General features: G+C 37.6%; 1 protein-coding gene across 1 annotated transcript in view; it reads right to left on the bottom strand.

Annotated features, from left to right (window-relative positions):
- nphp4 (nephronophthisis 4) overlaps positions 1-25,287 on the bottom strand; it is a 142,447-nt gene that overhangs the window by 112,752 nt on the left and 4,408 nt on the right. The window contains exons 3-4 of the mRNA XM_017411367.3: positions 12,828-12,997; positions 11,677-11,741 (exon numbers count right to left, since the gene is read on the bottom strand). Coding sequence (XP_017266856.1) covers positions 11,677-11,741; positions 12,828-12,997 — 235 coding nt within the window. The remainder of the gene's footprint in view (positions 1-11,676; positions 11,742-12,827; positions 12,998-25,287) is intronic.

Genomic DNA, 25,287 nt, shown 5'->3' with positions numbered 1-25,287 from the left:
CCAGGGCTAAAACTGAAATGACAGCCATTCAGCTTGGAAAGCAAAGTAGCACAGCAGTGTAGATGAGGCAAAAGACGTGAGCAATGAGGTAGATATTGTCATCTTTCACACAGGTCATCCAGAGACAAGAGGCGACCCACAACTTCTGCCATCAACACAAAGCACAGATCATTTAGAAGGTGAGTATAGTTGCGTTTGATTCACCGCGTATGTTTGCTCCCCTCAAGCCTGACCAGCGTGGCAATCTTTCATTGTGTCAGGGTTAATGATTGTACCTTCAACAGCAACAGCACAACACAACAAGCTCCATTCACTCTCATGAGCTCTTCGACAAGATGGCACAGAGCTGAATGTGAGTTATTATACACAGTAAAATGATGCTAATATCTGAATGCTACATTTTAGTTCCTATCTTTGTAAACAAGCAAACTGATATGACCACAGCTGTTTGTTGTTTCTTTTTGTTTGCGCTATATAATAAAAGCATGACAACAGCCATCTTGACTACTGTACTAAAGCAGTTTTTTTTTTACTTTTGTATTACCCTTTTTGTTTGTTTCTTTGCAATTACCTGCTCACTTTGGCTGCATTTTCCACGGATACAAAAATTTACAGTCCATCACAGTACATCACAGGGTGCCAAACGGAGCAGTAATCACTTGCTGTCTAAAAGCACTCTTAGACTAACCGATTGTTTGAAGGAAATGTAGGTAGGGTTATATCCATCATGTTGTAATTGGAAAGTTCACACTGTGAGACAGACAGAACGAAAACTGCAAGAGCTGTTCTTGTGCTTCATAAAAATAATTCATTATGAGCAACCTGCTGAAAAGTGACAAGCAGAAAGGCCATCATAAACACCCAATAGGACGTTGTCTTACATTAAAACCAGAGCAATCGTTACTGATTTGCAAGATTGCCACTCAACCCTGTGGCTCCAATATTTCTGATAACACAACAAGACAAGATGAGACACTCCTTAACATCACAAGAAACTCTTAAATCACCTAAAATAATGTTGCAAAGTTCGTCAAACATCTACAGAATAATAAAAATGTGTTTCAGGTGTGATCAACTACTGGACATTTTATTTTAAGCTAATAAAAGTTGCTTTTTAGACTTAATATTGGGGTCAAATTCTGACACTTAATTTTTTTTTTAAGAAATTAAACTAATGACTTTATATCTGAAAATGTAATGTCTATTATTTTTGTTGATATATTGCCTTCATATGTTTACAATTGCACCTCTTTTAGGCATGAATGGCTGTAAGATGGGGGATCTACAAAAGGGCCTAATGTATCGGCTGGAATGTTGAGGAAGTTTTGGGTTTCCTTTATCATTTCCTATTTATTTAATTCAATGTATTTATCAAACCCAGAGATTTGAAGAAACTCTTTTGAAACCACTTTTGTTGTGCCCATGCAAAGCCGTGAGTCACTCCTGCTCTGGCTGTTTTAATTAATAAAACAGGTTGTCTACACAGTAGATGTTTACACAGACAAGTCATTTTTATACATGCACAAATTCTGTTTTTCAGCCAGCAATTCTTGACAACACAATGTTTGTAAACTAATAATTCATACATGTATTCACATCCTTTTGTACAATAGCATAATCAAAAATAAAAAAGTCATAAAAATATGAATAATAAACACAGCAATGTGGTTTATAGTCCCATAGTCTGGGGGAAAATGGTGACTTGAAGACCATGCAAATTGTTTTTGTTTTTCTTTACCAAATAGTTTGCATCATCAGGGTATTTTTTAATAATTCTGTTCACTTGTAAAATTTTAATACCAAGCATGTGAGACAACTGTAAGATAGCAGTAAAGTTTCTTGCGTCCACATATGTGGACCTCAGATTTTGCTTAGCATTCCTTGATTCACATCAGGTCCCAATCAGCCCAAACAGCAAAGAGAAATTAAAAATGCATGTCATGCAAGAATTTGGGTCTTAGGAGGTTAATCTGCACAGAAAAGAAATCTGTGTGTTCAACATTTGCATCTCAACAGTAGCTTCACAAAAAAATTTAAGATATTACAATTTTTTAAACACATAGCAAGCACAATTAGAAATAAGCAAAAATCTCATTAAGATCATTTTTACCCTATTTTGTAATTGAGAACCATTACACATAGAACACACACACACACACACACACAAAAAAAATAACTGAAGTCAAGAAGATGGCTCAGTGTGACTCCAAAGAGTACAAACCAAAAGAAAAATAAGGAGCATCTACTTCATTTAACAGAGAGATTTGTTATCAATGTTGCTCATTTCATACATAAAAATTGCACTAAAAAAACATTGAAAAGTAATCGTTAAGAGGATGTTTGGCAGAAAGTCCATTTTTGCTTTAAGCTGCTGTTTTTGTCCTGTTTAAAGTCACTGTAGGGGAGACTGAAAAGGAAAGATGATGATGAACTGGATTACTGTGTGCTCCTTCCCTCAATACCCATGACTCATTGCTGTCAAAAAAGCTTTAACTCTCTCAAACAGTTCGCTTGCAACAAAAAAGGTGCTTACTTTCAAAAATGAAAAGGAAAAGTGGTCTGGGCAAATCTTTGTGGTTTCAGCATGGCTTCAACTCCTCTGAAAACATTTTCAGTGGCTATAGCAGCTTTTATTTAAAAAAAAAAAAGGGTATTTCTTACCTTAAAATTGAAGAAAAAAAGGACAAAAAAAAATCAAACAAAAATTTTCTTGACACAGATGGTGCCCAGGTGTCACATATTTTTCATCATTTATTTCTTGTTATTCATTATGCATCGAGCTTGACTTTCATTCAGATGCTGTGCATAGATTAGAAAATTATGTTAAGATTTTCCGCACAGCAGTCACAGCGATGTGGTACCTCAGAGTCACTTCAGCTGCAACTTGGCAAGAGATGTGAAAACAAGGAAGCCGGAGAGTAGGGGGACAAAACGGCTCAGAGTCAGACAAAGAAACAGTCTTTCAGGGAGAAAGATGTAGGGGAAATGAAGAAGATGTCCATATTCCAATTATATTGTTGGGTCAAATTCTGTTAAGAGGTCAAACAGCTGTACTGTGTAGGAATACAACTGAAAAAGATTTGTTTTTTGTTTGAGTGACACAATAATAAAACTTTATTTTTAGTTGTTTTCAAAACACACTGCAGAATTGTTACCTATATGTTGCCAAGAAGATTCATATTAAATCTACACTGATAAAATCACTGTACACTCTGGTATTTTTGACCTAGTAATGAAAGAAAAAGATGGATGGATGGATGGATGGATGGATGGATGGATGGATGGATGGATGGATGGATGGATGGATGGATGGATGGATGGATGGATGGATGGATGGATGGATGGATGGATGGATGGATGGATGGATGGATGGATGGATGGATGGATGGATGGATGGATGGTTAATTCCTGGTTGGTAAATGTTGATGGTATATAAATGTGGTGCCAGAAGCCTAAAATGAACATTTGGTTGTGCCGTGTTCACTTATAAATTAGAGTTGGGGAGAGCTACAGTGAACCCACCAAAGGTAAGCAGTTGAAACAAGAAGTGCACGAGAAAAACAGTAAAATGTGTCAACTTAAAACTTCCTACAGTAATTGGTAGGTAAAATTTAAGTCCCTAGTGTCTTGTGCACACACGTCTCAGGGGGTTTCACATGGCACAACAAATACCGTATTTTCTGTGAACTCAAAAGAAGGAAATAAAGTTGTCCCAAGAGCAGCTCATGTTCTTAAGCTGCTGCACCATTAGGAGTGTATTCACTCACAGCATCTTGATATGGTATTTTAGCAACTCTGCAGCAGAAAGGAAGGCACTGCAGGGAGTTTTAAGGGCTGCAGGAAGACAAAAAAAAGGCTGCCTGCTTTTAAAAACATGTACACGTCTCACTGTATGCAGAAAATATGCTGCATTTGAATACTTATTCTATCCTGCCCTCGGGCAAAAGTTACTGATTCATCAAAGCACAAATTGCAACAGTAAGGATGTGTTTACACAAGCAGTTTGGTTTCCTGGCTTATACCAAAGAAGAAACTGTTCCTGATTTTTCACACAGCCGATAATGTCTGATTTTATATATATATATTATGTATACATACACACACAGTAAGTGGATAATGTCACACTCTAATTGGACGGCTTTCTGACATATATATTTTGTTGACAAAACTTTAAAATCTTCAGACTATTGCTGTATTTCAGGATAAATGCATTCTGTGGGTTGACGGCGGCTTTGTAGAATAATATAGTTGAACTAAACTGAAATACATAAAGGAGTCAAAATGGTGCCAAGAGATCCTGAGTTACACTCACAAAAAATGATATGCTGCAAATAAACAGAGGATCCGATGCCTGAACTAAACCATAATGAGCAACAGAGCTCCTACACTCCAAAGAACTGGGTCAGGTTGAAAGAAATAAAATGCACTGTAAGTTTTGATCGCAGTTCAATCGAGCCAAAACATTGTTTGTTTTGAAGTGGACCGAGAACTTTTAAGGGATTTCTGTTGGCTTTTTTTTTTTTGGAATGCACTAAAGTTCAGATGCAAACAAAATAAAACATACCAAAGTTTGTCTTAAATAAACTAAACTTGTGAAGTATAAACACACCTGAAAAATTCATTTCTGTCCTAAATGCGTCTATAAACTGAACTCCTAAATAAAACAATATTTTATACCACAGAACTCACATTGTGTTACAACTTTATTCTGTTTTCTTAAATGTTTTGTGCACCCAGTAATCCAGAGTTCATCATCTTTCCTTTCTGAGTCTCCACCACAGTGACTTTATGGCTATTTAAACATTTTATATAACACCGTTTAAAGCTGTTGTTAATTTGCTAAACTACTTTTTCATTTTCTCTTACAAGAACCATTTAATTTGAACTTTTTCTTCAGTATATGCAGATCGTGTGTGGGTGAATGATTAACGATTAATTGTCTTCATTTTTTTATAAAGTTCTGTTTTTCAGTAGTGCTCTGAATTGTCTAGTGACAATTAAAATGATCTTAAATTTTTAAGTACAAGTAGAGGTGAAGTGAAATACAAAGGTCTAACATCAGTGCAATAAAGTTAGATGTTCTTTCTTTGAACTAAACTGAAGGCATTGAAAACCTTTATCTCAGCTACAGAAAGTTCAGGTGCTCTTATGTCAGAATGTTGCCTCTAACTGGTTGTGGTTCATTAGTTTAGATTATGAGGTTCAGGTTTGGGGAAGCGACCCAAATCTGATGGTCATCTGCTTTGCTGCTCTGAGACTTTCTCTCTCTGTCTTTCTTACTTTTTTTTGTTTTTTCTTAGGCTTACATCATTTTACTTTGGGGATATGAGTGCATTATTTTCATTAAACATATTATAAACTGTCCAAACTGTCTGGTATTGATGTTATGAGTCCTTTGAGCCATCTTTAATTTAGGGACCATAACAGAGTTATTTTGATACCTCAAAGACAAAACATGTCATAGCACTACCTGTTATCTCCTACACACCAACATACACAGAAAATGAATGCATCATTCCATTGCCTCAAATTAAGATATGCTAATGTGAACACAATGTACCATCTGTTTGTCACATTAAGAGGTCCCCAGAGCAGCACTCCCATCCTTCTCATTTTCTCTTTTCTCTTCTCCTTCCCATTTTTTCCCAGTTGGTTAAAAAGAAAAACTTAGATCAAACCAACGAGTTGATTGCCTCCTTTCAGGCTTGTTTCTTCCTCCTTTTCTTACTTGTCATCCTTCAGGGACTTTCAAAACTCCTAAGATAACTTCCTTCCCTCTCTCTTCTCTTCTTTGGCTCTATCCTGTCTCTTGACCCTGACACTGTGGGAAAATAGGGGCGTTTTGATTTTCGAAACTTGACACATTTAATCACTTTGTGTCCCTACCTTTCCACCAAGTGAGTCTAAGACAGGGCAAACCTTTTCCACGCTCTTGCATCCATATTCTGGTCCTCATGTGCACATTAATTACCCTAATCCCAAAGAGAGATGTGTGTGTGCATGTGTGTGTGTGTGTGTGTGTGTGTGTGTGTGTGTGTGTGTGTGTGTAAAACTTGGCTAGTGGCAGAAGTGTCTGGGTAGGCAGTAGAACAGAAATGCATAACATTTGGCAAACTCCTTCAGTGTCTCTCGCCCAGATCCCACTCTAGCATCCAAACACAAGGCATCTCTTCACATGTTTGATTTATGACATTGCAAAACAAGAGAAAAATAATAATATATTTTATGCCCATTTTTTCAACAAATGACTTTTGATACCATCACTACACATTTTAATTGAAAAATAAATATCTCAATACATTTATAGATGGATACCTTAACCTTAACATTTTGTATTAAAATACAATAAATTGCAGTGTAAATGGATGTCATTGCATCTCTTCAGAGGCTTTAATTTAACAGCTATTCACCTTTCAAAAGTGAGGCTGGTATAATTAGGTATTTTTATACTTTAAGTGGAAGTGGTACACTTTAAAAAAAAAACTGTCACTTTGAAAATATGGCATAAATGATAATTGCAAGAGATTAGGCCAAACAAAATTAAAGCATTACTGCAAAATTGTGCATCTTATTTTGGTAAAAGTGAGTCACGAAGCAATACATTTCTGTTCACTGATATAATTTAGTGAGGAAAATGGAGAACCAAATTGTCTTACTCCATTCATACTATATGGTTTGAACTATTCCTTTCTAAAATATTATTTTATAATTCTGTAGACCAAACTAGAATAAAACAGCTCAAGAACATAATTATAAAATTAGTTGACAAAATGTCAGTCTAAATGTCAAAAGGTGTGAATATGCACAGTGTGATATTTCTTTTCATATTATTTATGTCTTTTGTTTCTTTTCTTCAATTCACTGTGCAGTTCTTAGTCAAATCTTTGTCTTACACTATTGACAGATTTAAAAACTCTAAAAAGACCCAGTTTTTTTCTGATCCTTTTATGTACATGTTGCCAGGCTCTTAAAGTAATTAACTCATTTTTGTTACAGACCACAAACATTAAGTAGCTCAAAATACACCACCAGAAAAGTAGAAACATATTTTTGCACCTAAAGTTTTGACTGACAGTGTCAAGTTTTGCACAGTGATGATAATCAGTATCCACATCGCTCAAACTTAGGCACAAAATGTCCAGAACGTACAATACCTCACACATGCACAACAAACAACAAACTTTAGGAGCAGGAAAAATCCTTTTTTTTCAACCTTAGCAGTGTGAATCTTAGGATGCAGTAACAGCAAAGTGTTCCACCATTGTTTTACGTAAAGTATGGACTCAGCAGCATTGTTTGCACAGCTACCAGCTCAACCTGCTCCCTGTTTGGTGAGCTGGTGCGTCAACAGAAACGGTTATATAATACAAGGTAACGCACACAGAATGGCTACCTTGATTAAAAATCTGTCAGAGAAAAAAAAACATTAAGAAACCCTTCAAACTATAATACAATATAATATTGCAATGAATAAATCCACCAACAGCACTCTAAGCTCTGTAACCTCAATATTTCACATTACAGTCAGATTGACAACATCTGTCAAATTTATCTTATTTCTTATTTCTTATCACACCCTGTCAAGTAATCAATACATGTTAAAACACACTGCAAAATAAAATTTACTGGCGTTTTAAATCATGCGGGCCTCTTCGCAGCCTCACTGTGCACTCACTGCTACCTTTTACTTGTTTTCATTTTCCCAGTGATACGAACGAGGTCAACGCATTTTTCTAAGCAAAAAAATCACAGCCCTACCTTCCAGGAGGCAAAGCTTTTATTGTCTATTCTGACCTTTTCTCCCTGTCCACTTTTACTAGTGTGATCACAACGCGGCATTTTGCGCTGCAAACAGTGGACAGAATGCCGACCGACCCCGAGAACACCTGCTGACAGAGTTTAATGGTTGGCCCTGGAACAGAAAACAGGCGCCGCTGTTTAAAGGATGAAACGGCGGTTTGATTGATTGTGACAAAAAACAGGAAGGTTAGAATGAATCCAATTTAAGCATAACGCAATTATAAAAGCATGACAAAAACAAATAAATACAAAAACAAAGGTGGAGACAAATTATTGCTTAGAATTTGCAGTGATTCACAATGGTAACAAAACACCTAAAAGTTGTGATAAATCAAGAGGCTGAAACTTCAAAAGTGATTTCTTTTCACTAACTTTGTGTGATATACAGGTATTGTGAACATAGCAACAGATTTTAGCTTTCCAAAAAAGAAAAAGAACATTTTCTTACCCAACAGAAGCTTTTAGAGCTATTTGTTATTCTTTCAGTGAAGAAATACAAATTTTGACATAAAAGTAAATTGCTCTTGAAAGCGATAAATGCTGAACCAAAGGAACAAGAACAAAGCTGGTGACCTACAGGAACTATAAAGCAACCACTGAGGTTCTTTTAGAGTTTTCTGTCAAATATCTTGCAGTTTTCAGCTTCTGTAAAAAGTTGTGTACCAACTCTGTCATCTCCATGGCCAAGCTCTGGTGGTTGATAAGAAAAAGATGGATGTGTAAAGGTTTTTCCAGTGTGCAGATGAGGCAGCCACGCCACAGGTGAGAGTTTCTAAAACCTTAGAGGAGCATGGCAGGCCGAAATGACACCAAGCTGCATCAGGTACCAGCCGTAATAGTCATTTTAAGAACAGCCACTTAGTTTACTGCTAAGTCCAGTTTTTCAAACCTACATACAGACTGATAAACACCTTTAACACAAACAGCAGACACATATAGGGTTCTCTGTATGCTACAATTTACAGAGTGAGTCTCCACTAGCACACTTTCATGCATGTACATTAGAAATAAAACAAATAAGATAACTATAGCATAAAGAAAATCTTCAGCAATTCAATTTTATGGCAAAATAAAAAAAAGAAAATAGACAATTAAGCCATTTGTGTGTCCTTGTAGGTCAAAGATTGTAATGTTCCTATAAACTCTAGGACAATGGTCACATTAAATGTTTATTATCTAAACTATACGGTGGAAAAATGTCTATTTTATCAGAAAATGGAAGCAAAGTAAAAAGTTGAGACATAACCACAAGAATGGCATGAAAGTGTTTTACTTCATTAGTGTTTTTATTTCGTTTTGTTTTATTTCTAAGATCCATTTTCCGCTAATTTAGCGCTGTCATGACCAAATAGGTACGGGAAACAGCCGCAATCGCTAAAATTATATTTCTATTGATCAGACTTTAGGTTGGAAAATAAATTCACTTTATTTTAAGAATGAACTATGTTCAGGAAGCTTTGATTCACCTTGAAGAAGGCTGCTGGGTAACAAATGATCGTTTATCATTAAAGCTGTAAATCTGCATGTGACAGCTCTCCTGATGAGCTCTAGATAAGAACAGATTGTGATTTACCATTAGGTCCCGATCAAGCTTGCCCGTGCGACAGCAATTATTAATGTTTATGAATTAATAATAAGGTCACAGCTGATTTGCAACATTCGTGGATGTTGCATGTAACTCATTTTTGGGATGCTGATTTGGAGCCGCCTGAACGCTAGAGGCGTGTAATAAACTCAGAGGAAAGACGAACAGCTGTAAGAAACAAAGTGCCTCGGCTCCGGTTAATGTTTTGTCAAAGCTCAGATTACTTTCATTATGTCTGAATCACATTACAGACAGTTTGGAGGGCGTGCTTAGAGAAACCTAAGCATGTTAACTGTGTTTTTAGACTCACTGATGCTAAAATGTGGAAAAAGCTCATCCTGTTTAATATTTTTTGTGGGTTTTTTTTTTTTAAATTTCTTCGTTTTCTGGAGTGGACAGGCTCAGAGTTCCGCTTGTTTGGATTGAGATTCGTTTAGGCAGCACGACAGCTTGAAAGCAGGTGTCTGGAGCCAAGAGAATTGAGAGCTGCTACCCCGAACTTTTCTAAAGGCAGCTGAACAGAGTATGCTGCGCAGACTGGCCTCCCGTTTAATCAGTAAAACAAACTGTGAAACCTCTTTCGCTACGCTCCATATCTGCAAAGTATGCAATCAGTCTGAAAATGTATACCTGCACCAACAGATGCATAAACACATCCATGACAAGAGAAAGAAGTCAGTACACTTTGAAATCAGTTCACACTGCACAATCAGACACATTCCTCTGGCTTGACTGCCTGCCTGCATTCAAATTCAAATGTTTGTCGTAGACATGAGGATTTAGAGTTAAAACTGCTAAATATTTTGTACGAGTTTGCTTGCTGAGGCAACCCCTGCAGAAGAAAGCAGCCAATAGAACAACAACAGCAGCCAGAAACAAATGACCAATACATAGAATATCTTTCATTTCTCTTAGCGCAATGCAGTTTTTAAATATTTGTTCCACTCTACAAAGTTGTACTCTTTCCCATCACACAGCAGATCCGAAGCCTGTGTCCCTGTCATAGTGGATGAAAGTTTAAGTGTTAAAAAACAAATGAAAAAAGGGTTCGGACCATAAAAAAGGGAAAGAACAAAAGCAGGGACACGGCTCGTAAAACAGAGGAGCAACATTCCTCTGAACAACAGGCTTATGGTGAATAATTCAGCAAGCATAAGAGTCCGTTTGAGAGCAGCTCCTCTAATATTCATGTGACATGATAGCCAAGACGGAAACTCAGCCTCTCACTGGCACAATGTTATTCATACTGTGAGGCGCTGGAGTGTTTTGTAATTCATAGCTTTGGTTTTAAGCCAACCAAAGACATATTCGAGACCAGCCAGGAACCACAATAGCGTCTCAATAATTAAAAATTTGATTTCAGAATTTAAACAAAAGTAAGTTAGATAATCAAAAGCAACAAAAAAATAGTGATGAATTCCCAAAAACAACCTTTACCCCAAAGTATGAAAATAACTTCCAGTCAAAAGGAAAACACAAAGAGCCCCTAATGTATTCTACAAATTATTAATCAACTTCCTTGGTTATATTGTTGTGACAAATATAAAAAATAAAAGTTATTCTATCTGAATTAATGTTTCAAGACATAAACCAAGTGAAGCTCTCATTACAGATGGTGTCGGATTGGGTGGGTTTAATTCAAAGTAGCTATTTTCTGATCCTGTCAGACGTTTTTCAGCTTTCTTGCCAAAGAAAAGATGAGGATCTTTTACTCTTTGTGAGTATAGTATAATGATAATTGATAGATCTGTCTCAGATGACAGGTAAATCAAACAATCCTAGTTTTTCTTCAGGAAGTGGGCAGGCAATAAACATAAATGTACACAATTATTTCATTAAAAAATGATCAATACACTCATTTTTGAAGACAAATACAAACATACAGACATATTCATACACACACATCCTGATATGCTTGTGTAATTGTCAAACCTACTGTGTAGAACAACAGTGACAAACTGGCTTACCTCCAGTATGAGTTACAGCCTAGTAAGGGTTACACCTGGTGACATAAACCTATTACAGAGAGAGATCTCTAAATGAAAATGCTGCCGAGGCTGCTCGGAATGCTTCAGCAGCACAAAGATCAGAACTGCCCTTTTATCTGAGAATTTTGTCAACATATATAGCAAAAGATGATGTATTTGTCACTGCTTTCTCAGAGAAAAAAAAAACAGGTAGCCTTATTGATCTAGAAATAATTGCTGCTAAACCCCCTAAGTCCCACGGCCCTCTCAGTTTTGATGCTGCAATATTTCAAGGAAAAACAGAATAGAAAAAGTGATCCTTACAATCAGCAGAGTCCTTGAGCAGGGGGTGGAGCAGGCCTCGGGGTGATCCGTGGTGTAAATTCAGCCTATAGGATAGAATGAAAACAACTTTAATAAGCAGTGCTGCAAGTCAATCTGGTCATTAATTTGACCTGATTTCGGGTGGTGGGGTCCACACCTATTGCTTCGTTCATTGTGCTACTATTTAGGAATGATATCTTAAAGTTCAGACTAATCAGTATATTCCCTGCCTTTAATGTCTCTTATCATCCTGCCTGCACAAGTTACTTTTATGGTGATTGTTTTTGTCATTAAGCTGTTTTTCAAAAGGACCCATCTCCACTCTTGTAAAAAAAATAAAGCTAAACCTGCTGATTTCTCTTCAAAATCCAATATGGGCTAAGGGTCACGCCAACCTGAATGTGCTAAAAGGTGAAGAGCTAGTTTAGATGCTTTTTATACAAAAATAACTGAGGTTGTTGTACAGAACAGGAACCCAATTTAGTCTGTTTGTGGTGAAATAGTTGCTTTCACCAGCTGCAGTTTAAGTGGGTGGATTTGGAGTCAGCGCCACAAATGAGAGACTGACTGAAGAGGCAGAATGACATTAAAGCAGAAACCTGGCAAATTGTTTTGTAAGCAGAAGCCAGGGTGGCAGAAAAATAGAACAAAACAACCATTATCATTAAAAAAAAAAAACTCAAAGAGGAGGACACGAGGTTTACCACTTCCAATAAAAACTTCTGACTTTTTATTTAACAAAATGTACAATTTAATAATAGTAAACAAGATTTCAGCAAAATCTGTGATTCAGATTATAATTTTTAACTGTCCTAAAGGCTGTTTCCTCCTAAAAGCAGCTATAACCTCCATATAATTAATATATTGAGTTCAAGAAACACCGCAGGAGCGGGTGCGGACCCAGGTGGCCTTCAACAGCTTACACACATTAAGGATTATGTCATAGATGTAGCAAAAAGCTTAAAATTTACAATACATATTACATGTAAGTTCAGTAGCTGAAAAAGTAAATGCAGGTAAACCCAAAACTGCCTGGATAAGAAGTGCCAGTACGAATCCTTTTTATTATATAATACACCTGTCTCACAGTAATCTCTTTATGTAAAAGCTCATTAATCCATGTATGTGGTAATTAAAAGGGCACTAATCACCTTCTGTCCCCTTCAGTAGCAGGACCCTCTGGCCTGTTCGTGAAAAGCTCCAGGACAGTGAAGCCTCTTCCCAAAGACTGATGGGAGCCGTCCAGCTTGAGCGACAACGACACCAGCTCCAAAACAACCAGTGTGCTGGGTATCAGCAGAGACGTATGGAAGTACAGGACCTGTAAACATAAAGAAATTATCCATCCTGTTTGCAAAGAAAACAGCTCTGATGTTTTTTTTTTTTTTCTTACAGCACTGAAAAGAAAGAGTTGGTGAGATCTGTGAGCTTAATTGTGGTGATTATTTTAAATGAGGCCCATAAAACTCGCAATTTAATTTAATCCCAATTTGCAGCATCTGCAGGTAAAAGCATCAAAATAAATTGGAGTTACACAGTACAGACACATCAGCTACCAACAAACCACAGAACACAGATAGTTTCTATATAGGTTGATCATCCTCTTATTAAAATAATGTTTAAAATAACAACATAATGCACAAGTAGCCTATGGACAGTAATACCTGTGAAACAATTAGAATAAATTGAAAGCTGCCGTGAGGTTTTACACTCTGTGGAAATTATTTGGGCACTCTTATGTGCAAGACACATGCAAAAGCACATCACTGTTTTCAGTCTCCCTAACTTGCCAAAAAATACAGAAAGCAAAATGAAAAATATGGTTGCACAGTGCCACTGTTACCATAAAGCTACAATATATTAATCTGATAAACATGTTTTTCAAACTATGGGACTTGATGCCACAGGGTTACATTACATATGTAATAACAGTGAAACCAAAACAACATTTTAGAAGAAAATACGGGAAAAATATCGATTCATCTTTTCAATATTTTTACAAAACTAAATTTACAAAAAATAATGTCAAGAAAATAGTGAGACTAGCAACAATACAGTAGCACATGTCATCCATACACGTTTACATTCATAATTTGTTTGAGAAAAAATCTTTCTTGCATCTGCAATGGATTGTTTGACCACCATTACGATCATGTAACTTACTTTGTAAGAAATGACTTTTTTCTTGGAGAGATAAACCCTTTTTCAGCCAGCTGTTGATCTGCTTTTTATCCCATAGTCTAACCTACAGTATATCATTGGTGTCTAATAATAATGAGCCAAAAGAAACAGTGTTGACAAAAATCCCTTTAGATTATGGTATGACATTAATAGTTGTTTATGAAATCTGTGTGTTGTGATGACTTGCTAAGTTCATACTAGTTCAGAGACAATCAACCCTTTGGGAGTCATTTTCTAGTCCATGCCAGCTACTGTACATACAATTGTATATGAACTCTGATGTGCTCAAATTAAAAATAATAGTGTTGCTATGCCAGAACCACCTCGTTTGACATCGCATATAAAGCCTGAATATCATAAAGAGACCCACAAATTCCCTCTGATCCATTGATCCTGGAACACAAAGACTGTTATTTTTATCAAACCACAAAAGAATACCATTATCATCACCAGAAAAAGGCATGAGTAAATCTGTGCTACCCTGAAATACAGGGTAGCATAGATTGTCTGTTTCCTTCATGCTTCCTAAATTAGCAGATGTTCATCTTTAAACACAGCAATCAGCCCCCAAACACCCAAAGTCAGTGCATGTAAACAATAATTTGGAAGGGAGGTTCATATACTGTTATGTTGACTAAGTTTTCTTCTTAATGAGACTATGTACAATTTACATGATGGTCAAAGTCTCAAAGCCATCCAAATGAAGACTTTGTTAATGACACATTTCTAATTAAAATCCAGAATTTATTTTCCAACTGCTGAACTTCTCTGATACAACTCCATTTTATTAAGCAGTATCTCCATAACTCAAAGCCCAGTTATAGTTATTGTTATCGCTTTAGCTGCAGCTAGTTACATTTAGTAGCACCGTCATTGTGTAAATTTCCCATACAAATTTCAAATGGTTTCTCAGCCTTGATAAGCCTCAAGGTTAATGAAGCTTTCTTTTTTTATTGGCTTTGTCATAGTTGGTTGCCAAAGTCCAAGAACCATCTCAGATTATGCAGGAAGTGGAGGTCTTTAACTTGTTTTTAAGCTATTCTTTTGTAGATTTGGTCTTCCCCACTGTGTTTGACAGCTGGTTTAAGGTTCTAATACTGATATGCTGTATTTGAGTTTCATCAAACCAGGTGTTGTGCATGATTATCTTCTATCTTTTTTTTTTGGTTCTGTCCAAATGAGATTGTTAGAGAAGTCTTGTAGTCGGTGCAGTGCTGCTCAAACAACAATGTTTAGGAATTGCTTCTGAGATGACTGAGCTACACAAGTTACAACAGAAGTATTAAGCCTTTTTATCATACCATCTAATCAGAAAAGGAAGGAAGTGTTCAGCCAAGTGTCATGTTTCTATTATTGCTGACTGAAGTCGATAAACACTCATAATTAATGGAAAGACAGTCGACGTGGAAATGAATGCAAATTCCCCCTTCACTGCTGAGAACAAAAGCCAGATGTTGACGAGTTTTGGAGGGTTTTTAGTCTACTGTAAAAGAGGCTTTAGAAACAGCTCCACTGCTTTCTGTTCAGTGCTTCTAAAGGGATAAAAACATCCATCTGCTAACAGTAGTTAAGGCACGCTGCACTCTGCTTCATCGCTAATCCTGAGCATCCCAAAATTGTTTCACCATTAAGTATGTGAAGAGTTATTAAAGTGGCGAGGAATTTGAAAGAGGGAAAAGTTTAACTCAAGACCTGGGTCTGTTTTTGTTCAGGATTTATTTCAGACTTTTTTCTCTACAAAGCACTTTTGAAAAACCTAGTTTGTAAAAGGAACCAAGTGGTTTTTAGAAGAAAAAACAAACAAACTACCAGCACAACAGGAACTGTAGTTTTTTTCGTTTTACAATCTAAAGTAATGGTATTGTACTATATTCAATCAAATTATGCAAAATCACAATGTATTGCAGAAGGGATGAATTATATTGCATGGAATTGGTAACTGTTTCTTTATATGCATCTATAATGTATAGGATTGTTGGCAGAACACCAAAGCGTGTCTTACTAACGATCTGGCCCAAAGAACCCATTTTAATCTCTCATCCAAATTACTGTGCCACGGTTTGTTAAAGAGAGACATAAACGCAGGCTCTCCCTAACTGTGCTGATCTAGTACTGCGTAGTGATCATAAGTCACACGAAAATTCTTCAGTACAGTTCTCAGACGCAGTTAATTACCGAATATGAACCACCACTTGAATGCTCTATCAAATGATTTTACTTAATGTCTGAGAGCTCCTCTTTTGTAGATTTACTTATCTTCTTTACTGTTCTAAAGCTTTGTGCGAATCAAAATTGAATGTAATATCTGGTAGCAAAGAGAAAAAAAAGATGTAAACGGCATCAGTAAATTAAAATAAGCTTGGTTTTGTTGAAGATAATATGTTTGCTGTTTGCAAATACAGGAAAAATAAGAATAAAGAAGAGGGATTTCAGAATGTTTGCATTCTATTACATCTCTAACTTTGAAAGCACATTTGTTCTTACATTCAACAATAGCAGCGTTAAACACTGAACTTAGTTTGCTCACGTAAAGCTCAGAGTTTATGTCCTCTCACAACCAATCTAAACTCCAGTTTTTAGCACAGCTATATAATAAGGAAGTGTTGCGAGATCGTGTTACTTGAATGCCATTAGAGCACTGGGAGACGTCATTTAGAAAAACAGCTTGCATCTGCAGCAACACCAGGCGCCACATATGTCTGACCTAATGAGAGGTTATACTCTGCAGCGACTGTCAACAAAGCAGCATTTGATTCTCGCAGGGGTAAATATCTAATCTCCATAAGTTAAGTAAAGACGGGAGAACAGCGATACGGTGGCATTAAAATATCATCAACATGGAGGCATGTAGGTTGAAGTCCCTGTGTCTATCGACAATCAACCTCTCAGCAACTTCAGGGATGTTCTGCTGAGACTCATTTGTGGGTGACAGAAGACTTATCACTGACAAAAGAAAATGAATGCTCTGAGATTTAAAGCAAACCAAAAGCAAACCTCAAGTAATATTTTTTGAGTTACTCTGGGTGTGTACTGCCTAAGCCAAATAAGGAAATGACTGTTCGGAGACATTAAACCTGGCGCTAGTATTCTGAGTGGAACTAATGCATTTTCTTGAGTCATTTTACTGTTTTATTGTTCAAAGTAAGCTTGAACTTGAGCTTTATATGGCAGCAGGTAGAAAAAGATTTCTAGAAAAAAAATATAAAAAAAATTAGAGGATAAATTGTATTGAACTAGAACATGATTTTTGAATGCAGCAGCTTGTATAACAGCTTCATGTGCTCCATTAACTGGATTTTGATGGTAAAGACATAACTATGTTCTTCTCAGTGCTATATAAATATAAAAGCTGGGGGTAATACATACCACACCCTTTAGGTGGTCATTTAAAAGCTCGACTCATGGGGAACTGGGCGAGCATGGAGGAGAGAACCACACAAAACAAAGGTCCAGAGCAACAGGAATTTAATTTACATGGAGCTGTTCGACCCCTGGAGGTTTACCAAAAGAAAGGCAAACAGAGCATTTCCATTAAGCCTACATGTTCGCTGGGAAACTGGGAGATCAGATGTAAGTTACCTGGAGCTTACACAACAGAACACTTCCAGCTCAGTGTCGGCATGCTTGTGCGAACTTCATGCATGTGTGTCATGTGCACGCTGACAACACAGCAACAAAAACACCTAAAGACACAATAAGCTCTTTGCATTATACAAGTGTACATATAAGTTTGTGATCATTGTTGCTCATAAGCCTTCACTGCAAGACTTTGTTGTTGGGAGCTCAAGTCACATGCATTTGCCATATTTTTAGCTGCACGACTGTGATGTCATAGATCGCATATAAAGACGGTTGATACCAGTTTTGGTAGCACAGTCAACATCTTGAGGGTGAGAGAAGAGACAGTGAGAGAGAAAGAGTTAGGAAAAGAAATATAGCAAGTCCTTTTACAGGCACAGAAACAGCAGGTATCAGCAACACAAATCCGTTTGGTGAGAAAATCTGTGACTGTCATAAGCATCGTAGAAATGAGAGATTGTAGAGTGGATGATAGAGAGGCTGGAAAATGACAAGAAAAGAGGCTTCAGGCTCCCTTATGGCCAATATGTCACTAGATTGCACCGAGACAGATAAGACCGGTATGCACACTGTATGTCTGACAGCTGAATCAAAAAAAAAAAATTAACAAGACATCTTCACAGGTCCAAACGTTTGTGGAGAAATGTAAATGTTCCTCCCAACTGCTGACTGCTTCTGTGTGAACAACCGACGCACTGCAAATACACCCAAATATGACTGTGTGCTGCAAAGAGTTACACAAATACAAATAAAGAAAGGCACAACAAACACTCAAAACACAAAATAATGAGGACGCCTCAAAATAGAGTGAATTCCAATAAACACGCTCTGCAATAAGGCAACACTGGGAGTGTTTCTGGGGACCCAAAAACCGGCGAACCAGAACAGACACCCACAGAGCAATTTAACCTTTTAGATTTTTTTTTTTTGTTTGTTTGTTTTTGTTAAGTTCAACATCCCAAATCACGTACTGCAGTTACAATTTAAAAATAAGAATTTATCTAGAATTGACAGTTTTTCATTTAGCAATTCTGTTCTGATCTGATTATTCTTGTTTTGTGTATTTCCACAACTTTTTTTTATTACCAGCATGCTGAGCTGTGCCCAACACTGTAAATTCTTTAAGATACATGCAAAAATGTCCTTTTTTTATTTTACAAATGACACTGCTACATTTCCTATAGTCCATGATTTGACCTGATAACATATTGCACATTGTTTCCACAGATAGATGAAATATACACATAAAAACAAGTCGAGGAGACATTTCAAAACCTCCTGTTTTTTAAAGAAAAGATGTTACACTAACAATCTGAGTCACTGTCAGAATCAGTACTGACTCCAGTTCCAGTAATAAATACCTGTACACAAAAAAATCTCACAGTCAGCACAGCTCAAACCTTTCTTTTCCACTGAATTTCTCAGTTTTAGTCTCTGTATCTCTAATGCCCAAAGTTCTGTATCTAACTCCCAACAGAACTCCACAACATCCCCAGCTTTGCCGGCAACAAATCTAAGTGTTTGCTGAGTAAAGTCTTAGTTTGTCACACAGGTTTTGCTCTTCTGACATCTGGTAAATCCTGAGTGAAATGCCTCACAGACAGACAGAGAGACAGACAGTGCTGGGTGCTGACTGAACGCTGGAGGTAAAATACAGCCCGAATGCAGGAAATATACACCAATGAAAGAAAACAGTGGCACCGCGCCAGACTTCAGATACAAAGAGGTAAAGATGGAATTGACATGTCAAAGGCAGCAACAACAAAGTACAAGACAGGCAGAATTTCTTTCTTTCTCCTCTGTTTCAACACACGCCCACACACAAACAGGCAGTGCAGACCCCAGGGAGTGCTGATAGCAGACATATTGGGACGAGCTCTCTGTGTGTGGTTGACTCGTGTGTGTGTTTTAGAATCTTAGAATTAATGTGTGGATGGGAAGGGGAGAAGGACAGAAAGAGTGAGAAGACAGGGATGGAGAAAGAAGTCAAGTGCAAAGGAAGTAAATACATAACACCCCCCCCCCCCATACGCACACACACACAGCTAAAAACCTCGAGGCTCTCATCTCTCTCCATCACCTCAGCAGTAGCTCTTGTGGCCCTTGAGTTCCTCTGATTGCGCGTACACACACCCACAGTAGATGGCTGTGTATTACGGGATGTGCCACTCTACTGTGTAAAGCTGTTAAGCAGCAGCTGGTCCACGATCTGTTTGGTCCCCTTGGAGCTGAAATATTGATCAGTTCTCAGGCAAGGCGTGCAGTCTTCAACCCCACCGTCCCCATGTATAATTGAAGTGTATATCTCTTAGTGTGGAATGCCAGTTGGGAGAGGGAATTAAGCAGAGAGGTAAGCTGAAGGCCTGTCCCTGCTGCCAAAGCAGCTCCTTTGTCCATCAATCATATGGCCTTTCACACGCACAGTTTTCATACTTGAAGAGGTGCCACGAAATGTAAAAGCAAGAGAATGTAATACAGGGCATACACGAATTCAAGGTGGCTTGAAGAATTTTCAGCTAGCCATTTATGTGAGCACTTAGCCACTCTCTGCATAAGAGATGAGAGACACATCTGGAGCATTTTGGGCCAATGAGCATTTATACAGAATCACAGTTCAACAAATCTCATTAGAAAAAAAGTGAATTCACTGACCTTCCCCATTTTTTCCCCTTTTATTAACTCCTTTTGAAATAAGTCTTCTGAAAAATGTTACGCAAACGTTTAAAACAGTGTCCAGCAGACAAACACGCCGTGCGATTGTGTAAGTTCTTGATCTTCAAAACCTTTAAGGAATCCTTGACAACAAAATGTTGTGTAAAAGTTGTTCAAAACAGTCAAATTGTTATAAAAGGGAAAAGCATAAATCACTCAGATGCATCAGAAGCAGTTAAACGTTTAAAAGACGAAGGCAATGATCCAAACAAGTGTAACCCAAAAAAAAAGAAGTTAAATGAGACAAAAAAAACAGAGCAACTGTAAGAAAACACAACCACAGCAGGCGCATGTTTAAAGAAAAAGAAGCCAAATAGCACATTTATGAACGTTGTCTTAGCTTCTGATCATAAAGAAACAGTGATAATTGTAAGGCCTTTAATACCATAAATTCAAGCTTTGAACAATAAGCTTAAAAACAGCCTAAAACTGAGAATGAGAATAGACAGCACTAAGCACAGGAGACTTCATGCTCATAATAAGCCATCCAGCTTTCAAACAGAGGCCTTTACACCTGTTATCACACAGTCACTCCTTCCACGACGGTTTCATGAAATGCACATGAGACTTCATCTGTGTGTCAGTGTGCACAATAAATTAAAAAAAAAAGTTTTGTGACACTTTCCCTAACTTCTGCGAGAAGCAATGAAGCACAAATCTCTAAATGGTGATTGATGTGTTTGTTTACGCCATATCATCAACCTGTTAGCGAAGTGACAGCCCAAACACACTGTCTCAGCAGCAAAGCGTCGTCGAATAAATGTACGACTTCACATTCACAGTGCAGGCCAACGTCTTTAATCAAACCTCTATTGTTCAAGTGCTTACATAACTCTACAAGAAGCAGAGGAGCCAATGGGTAACAAAATGTGAGCCTAGAACACAAAATAAACGGTGGTAATTGCAGCATTAGAACAAACACCACCCGTGCAGTCGCGCACTCGTTTAGTTATACCAGTAAAGAGATGATTTAATGAAATAATAATGCATATCCTAATTGATTACAAAGGAAAACAAGCAGTATGTTCACAGTATTTCCTAAACAACTGTGATAATCACTGTGATAAAGGCAATGAGTTCAACTCCCTGAGTATCATTAATGACTGAGCCTTTTTTCCAAGCAACGCCGTGAGCCTCACAGTTGTGACTTTGAGTAAAATATCTACCAAAGTTTGCAGTGGGCATTCAAGTGCCTGTCTGTATGAGTTGTTCTCATCATTTGACAATCCACCTAACCCATCACTGGGATTCTGATCATTAAGAAAAGAAGTATTTCACAGTGGTATGATTTGATTCCTACTGTTGATGTCAAACATTTGATTACGAGTCGATTCAAAACAACCTGTTTTTCTTTGCTCTGGTTCACTGTGTAAACATGGTGACTTCAGTTCTTCACCTGAGCTGTCTTTGTCTGAGAAAAGCAGAGAGGTGTGTAAGATTCTGCTGCATTTTAATCCCACTTGTCACTAAAGTTTTTTGTGTGTACAGTAGCATTAGTAGCATTAAGCTGGCAGCGTCTTGTTTTTGCAAGGAGACAATAAAACCGAAGTGTAATTTCCTGCTGAAGGGTTACATGTTTGTGTACAAACAGCAGTAGGTGTGATACCTGTTTGTGTGCACATACTGAAAAGGTGTGTGGAGTGGGGAGCAAAGAGCTCAGCTATGCTGTTAACAATTTAATTGCAGCAGTGTAGATTAGTCTCCCTGCAGCAGAACCATTCATAGATGGTTCTCTGAAAGTCATGCAAGGTTCTCTAAAACAACAAATGGAAGCAGATCTTATGAAACAGACTGATGTAGTTTCTTTTCCCCAGCAGAGCAGATTTGAGCTTAACAAAGTGAGCAGCACTGCCACTTTTACACAAATATTAAATGTTTAATTAAGTCTAATTACAAGAAGGATTGAATTGTGAACTCTCAGACCAGCACCAGTTGAAAATGTGTTCAGCCTGAAAGTGCAGGGCAGTCAGCCCTTCCATCAGAGTATGAACACAATTCATTGATTGTTTTAGGCTTTTTCAGACTGCTTACTGCTAAAATTGGCACTTTTTTGCTAATATGTGAAAGTAAACATTGGCTCAGTTCACAATGTATACATTTTACAGCAACTTGTGGAAACATTTAGGCTAAAATAATGAGGTAATTTTTTTAAAAAGTGAATGAAAACAATCAAAAGAAAAACTTACGCAACACTAATTTGTGGTAAAACAATTGTTGGATGCATGCTGTGTTTTCATTCAGACTTTTTATTTTCCCATAGGATTTTGTTGTATAAAGTTTGTTTCTTATTTGTAGGTTTAAATATTTTGAAAACAGACATCTGAACATGAAAACATATTTGAGACTGCTTTGAAGAAGAATAGAAATAGAACAGAGTGCAGCAACTGCATTAAAACAGTGAATAATTGGCCTAAAAAATTAAAAAAAACACCAGACTGAGGCCCTGTTTACACAAGGCCGAACTCCTGGAAATGTTAAAGATTTTCAGATGTTGACTGGAAAAAAGTTGCACGTTTACACAGTGCTGCTGTGCTCCTTGAACCCGCAGTAGTTCCCATGCCAGGCCACTAGTTGATGCTTGCAGGCACACAGACACCAGTCTCTCCAGCATGTAAACAGTTACATCCAAAAAGGTGAATACACAGACTTGTTTGAACTTACAGTGAGGTTGGGTCCTGCACGGGCAGAACAGATATTTACCGCAGCCGTCTGTGATGCGCATGTGCCATTTCACATGTTGCGGCCTGCTTTGAAACGCAAATGTTGGATCCATAAAGTTCCACTCTGGGACCTGGGTTGAAAAGGTTTCAGTGTCCGATAATCCGACCGCTGTTGTCAGGTAAACGAACAGCCGAACTGCAACATAAATGTTAAAGTTTCACTAAAAACCAGCTTCGTATGAACGACCCATTGCAATGTGACAAAAAAATAAAGTTTGAGCAAACTGGAAAAGCTTGGCACCACTGGATAGAGATTGAAAATACCTTTAATTTAACACAAGTCTGCTCGCCTTTAAAATCACTTGAATGTTACAGTAAATGTAGAAAAGATCATAAAGTGGTTTTTGGTGGACTTTATCGCTGATCTGATGCTGGCATAGCACTGGTCGCAGGTAGATTCTCTAGTTCCCACTATCTGGTCTAAAATCTGAAGGAAAGTCAGAAAGCAAGCGTAATTTGTGAACCCTATAACACCTAAAATCAGTAACAACTTTATTCTTGCTGGAAGGAAAAAAAAGAAAAAAAAAGTTTGACGTAAGAATTAGATGATCAACTCTTTTGCTAAATGGAAAGAGCCCGGCTCTTCCCTATGTAACATCTGAATCTTCACGCTTCAGAAGCTGTGAAACACAGGAGCAATCAAACATGGTAGACTTCAGACCGCTGTGTACGACGCACAAAAAGAAATACAGCGGAGTTCAAAGGGATTTTTTTTTTCTTTTAGCTGAACATGTCTTTGCTTTTACAGAGAGAGGGAAAACTGGGAAAGATGAAGGTTTTAACTGCAGCTTTGTTACAGCGACAGCAGCTTGATTTTGACAACCTATTGAATGTTTTTAGAGAGGAAACCTGTCCTTTACAGCACAACTGCGACTTGGGACCAAATTTTAACCTTGAAGGGCTTGTTTTTTTTTTTTATCTGAAACCTTCAAAACCTAATTTTTTTAGAAGCAATCGCTCAAGAAACAAAGTTAAAAGAATCGCAAGACTGACGCATAAATATTTTCTCACTGATATGATCAAGTCTACTTTTTACTTCTTTGAAGTCATGTAATAAGGCTGTGATGGCATGTTGATGCCTGTGAAGAGAGCCGTTTTTAATCATCCATCTGTAGCCAAGAACATGACAGTTTAAATCACTGTGAGATCTTATGCCTAGACATGTAACTAAAAACAGAAAAATAAAAAATATGTACGTATGTTAGTCCTGTTTTGCAGTGCCAAACAGCATTTAGAGGCCAACACAAACAGAGGATGTACAGCAGGTTAAAAAAAATAAAAAAAAAAGCTTAGCCTTTTCTCCCAAGCCCAGCTGTCGGACTGATAATGTTGCACATTTGAGAAGAAACCACTGGCTCCCTGTGAAGGCTGCGAGTTCAAATGGAGTGATCACAGAGAGAGACAATGCAGAAAGATGTACATTTCTCTTTGCCTTCTGCAGCCTCTCATCTCCTCTTTGAATCTGTAGCACAACATTGCCCTCTACTGACCACAGCTTTCACTATCAAAATGTAGAAAATGCCTTAACAACTGTCAGGAGATTTGGGTAATGATTGGAGGAAACGAGCAACTGAGTTTAGAAATGCAGACGGATCAATACAGGCAACTGTAAAAAGCACAAACACAAAAATTCAGTAGCAAATAGCCTTGCTTTAGCACAGCATCAAAAATCCATAAGATTACCTAAAGTTTTCACTTTCTTCCCATGTTTTTGTATCCTTAACATTAAAGCTATTCCAATTAAAACTGTTAGAGCCTTGGAAATCCCATCACACTGACCTGAAAAATAAAGTGCTCTTCACCTGCAAGATAAAACCTCGTGAACCCTCAAAGCAGCTGGCACAAAAAAGCAGCTGGCACAAAAAAGCAGCTGGCGCGTCACCGTTGCCATGACGTCAGGAGGTGTGCCGAGGAGCAAAGAGATGCAAAGTCAAAAAAAAAAAAAAGAAAAAAGGGAAACAGATTTAGTTAGAGCTCTCTCTTTCTACCTTTAATCATCTGCATCTTTGCTCTTCTGCAGATATTAAAACCAATCCATCATGGCTCGACTGCGGCGGGGAGGGTGGCGTGCAATTTTCACTGTGTTAATGTAACTTAGGAGAGAATCCTCCCCGCTCTGACATTATTTGGATATCAAACAGCAATTTGCCACTCATAAACAGCAGCATGAATGTGAGCGTGTCGGGCCAAATCCAATAAAAAAAAAGCCGGTGCAGCTCTCCCGGCACGGCAGAGGAGGGCCAGGCCCACTTTATCATCCTTATAGGATATGATGTGGTTTATTTTATTACCCTGGATGGATAATGGGATTTGGATGCTGATTGGGATACCAAGTGGATTTTTATAGAGGCTATGACCATTGTGGCGGATCAAAGTAAGGCCTTTCACTGTGAGAACGCTGGATCAAAAGAACATGGAG

Source organism: Kryptolebias marmoratus, linkage group LG8 (assembly GCF_001649575.2).
Source record: "Kryptolebias marmoratus isolate JLee-2015 linkage group LG8, ASM164957v2, whole genome shotgun sequence".
Taxonomy (NCBI): domain Eukaryota; kingdom Metazoa; phylum Chordata; class Actinopteri; order Cyprinodontiformes; family Rivulidae; genus Kryptolebias; species Kryptolebias marmoratus.
This window is presented reverse-complemented; position numbering and strand designations above follow the sequence as displayed.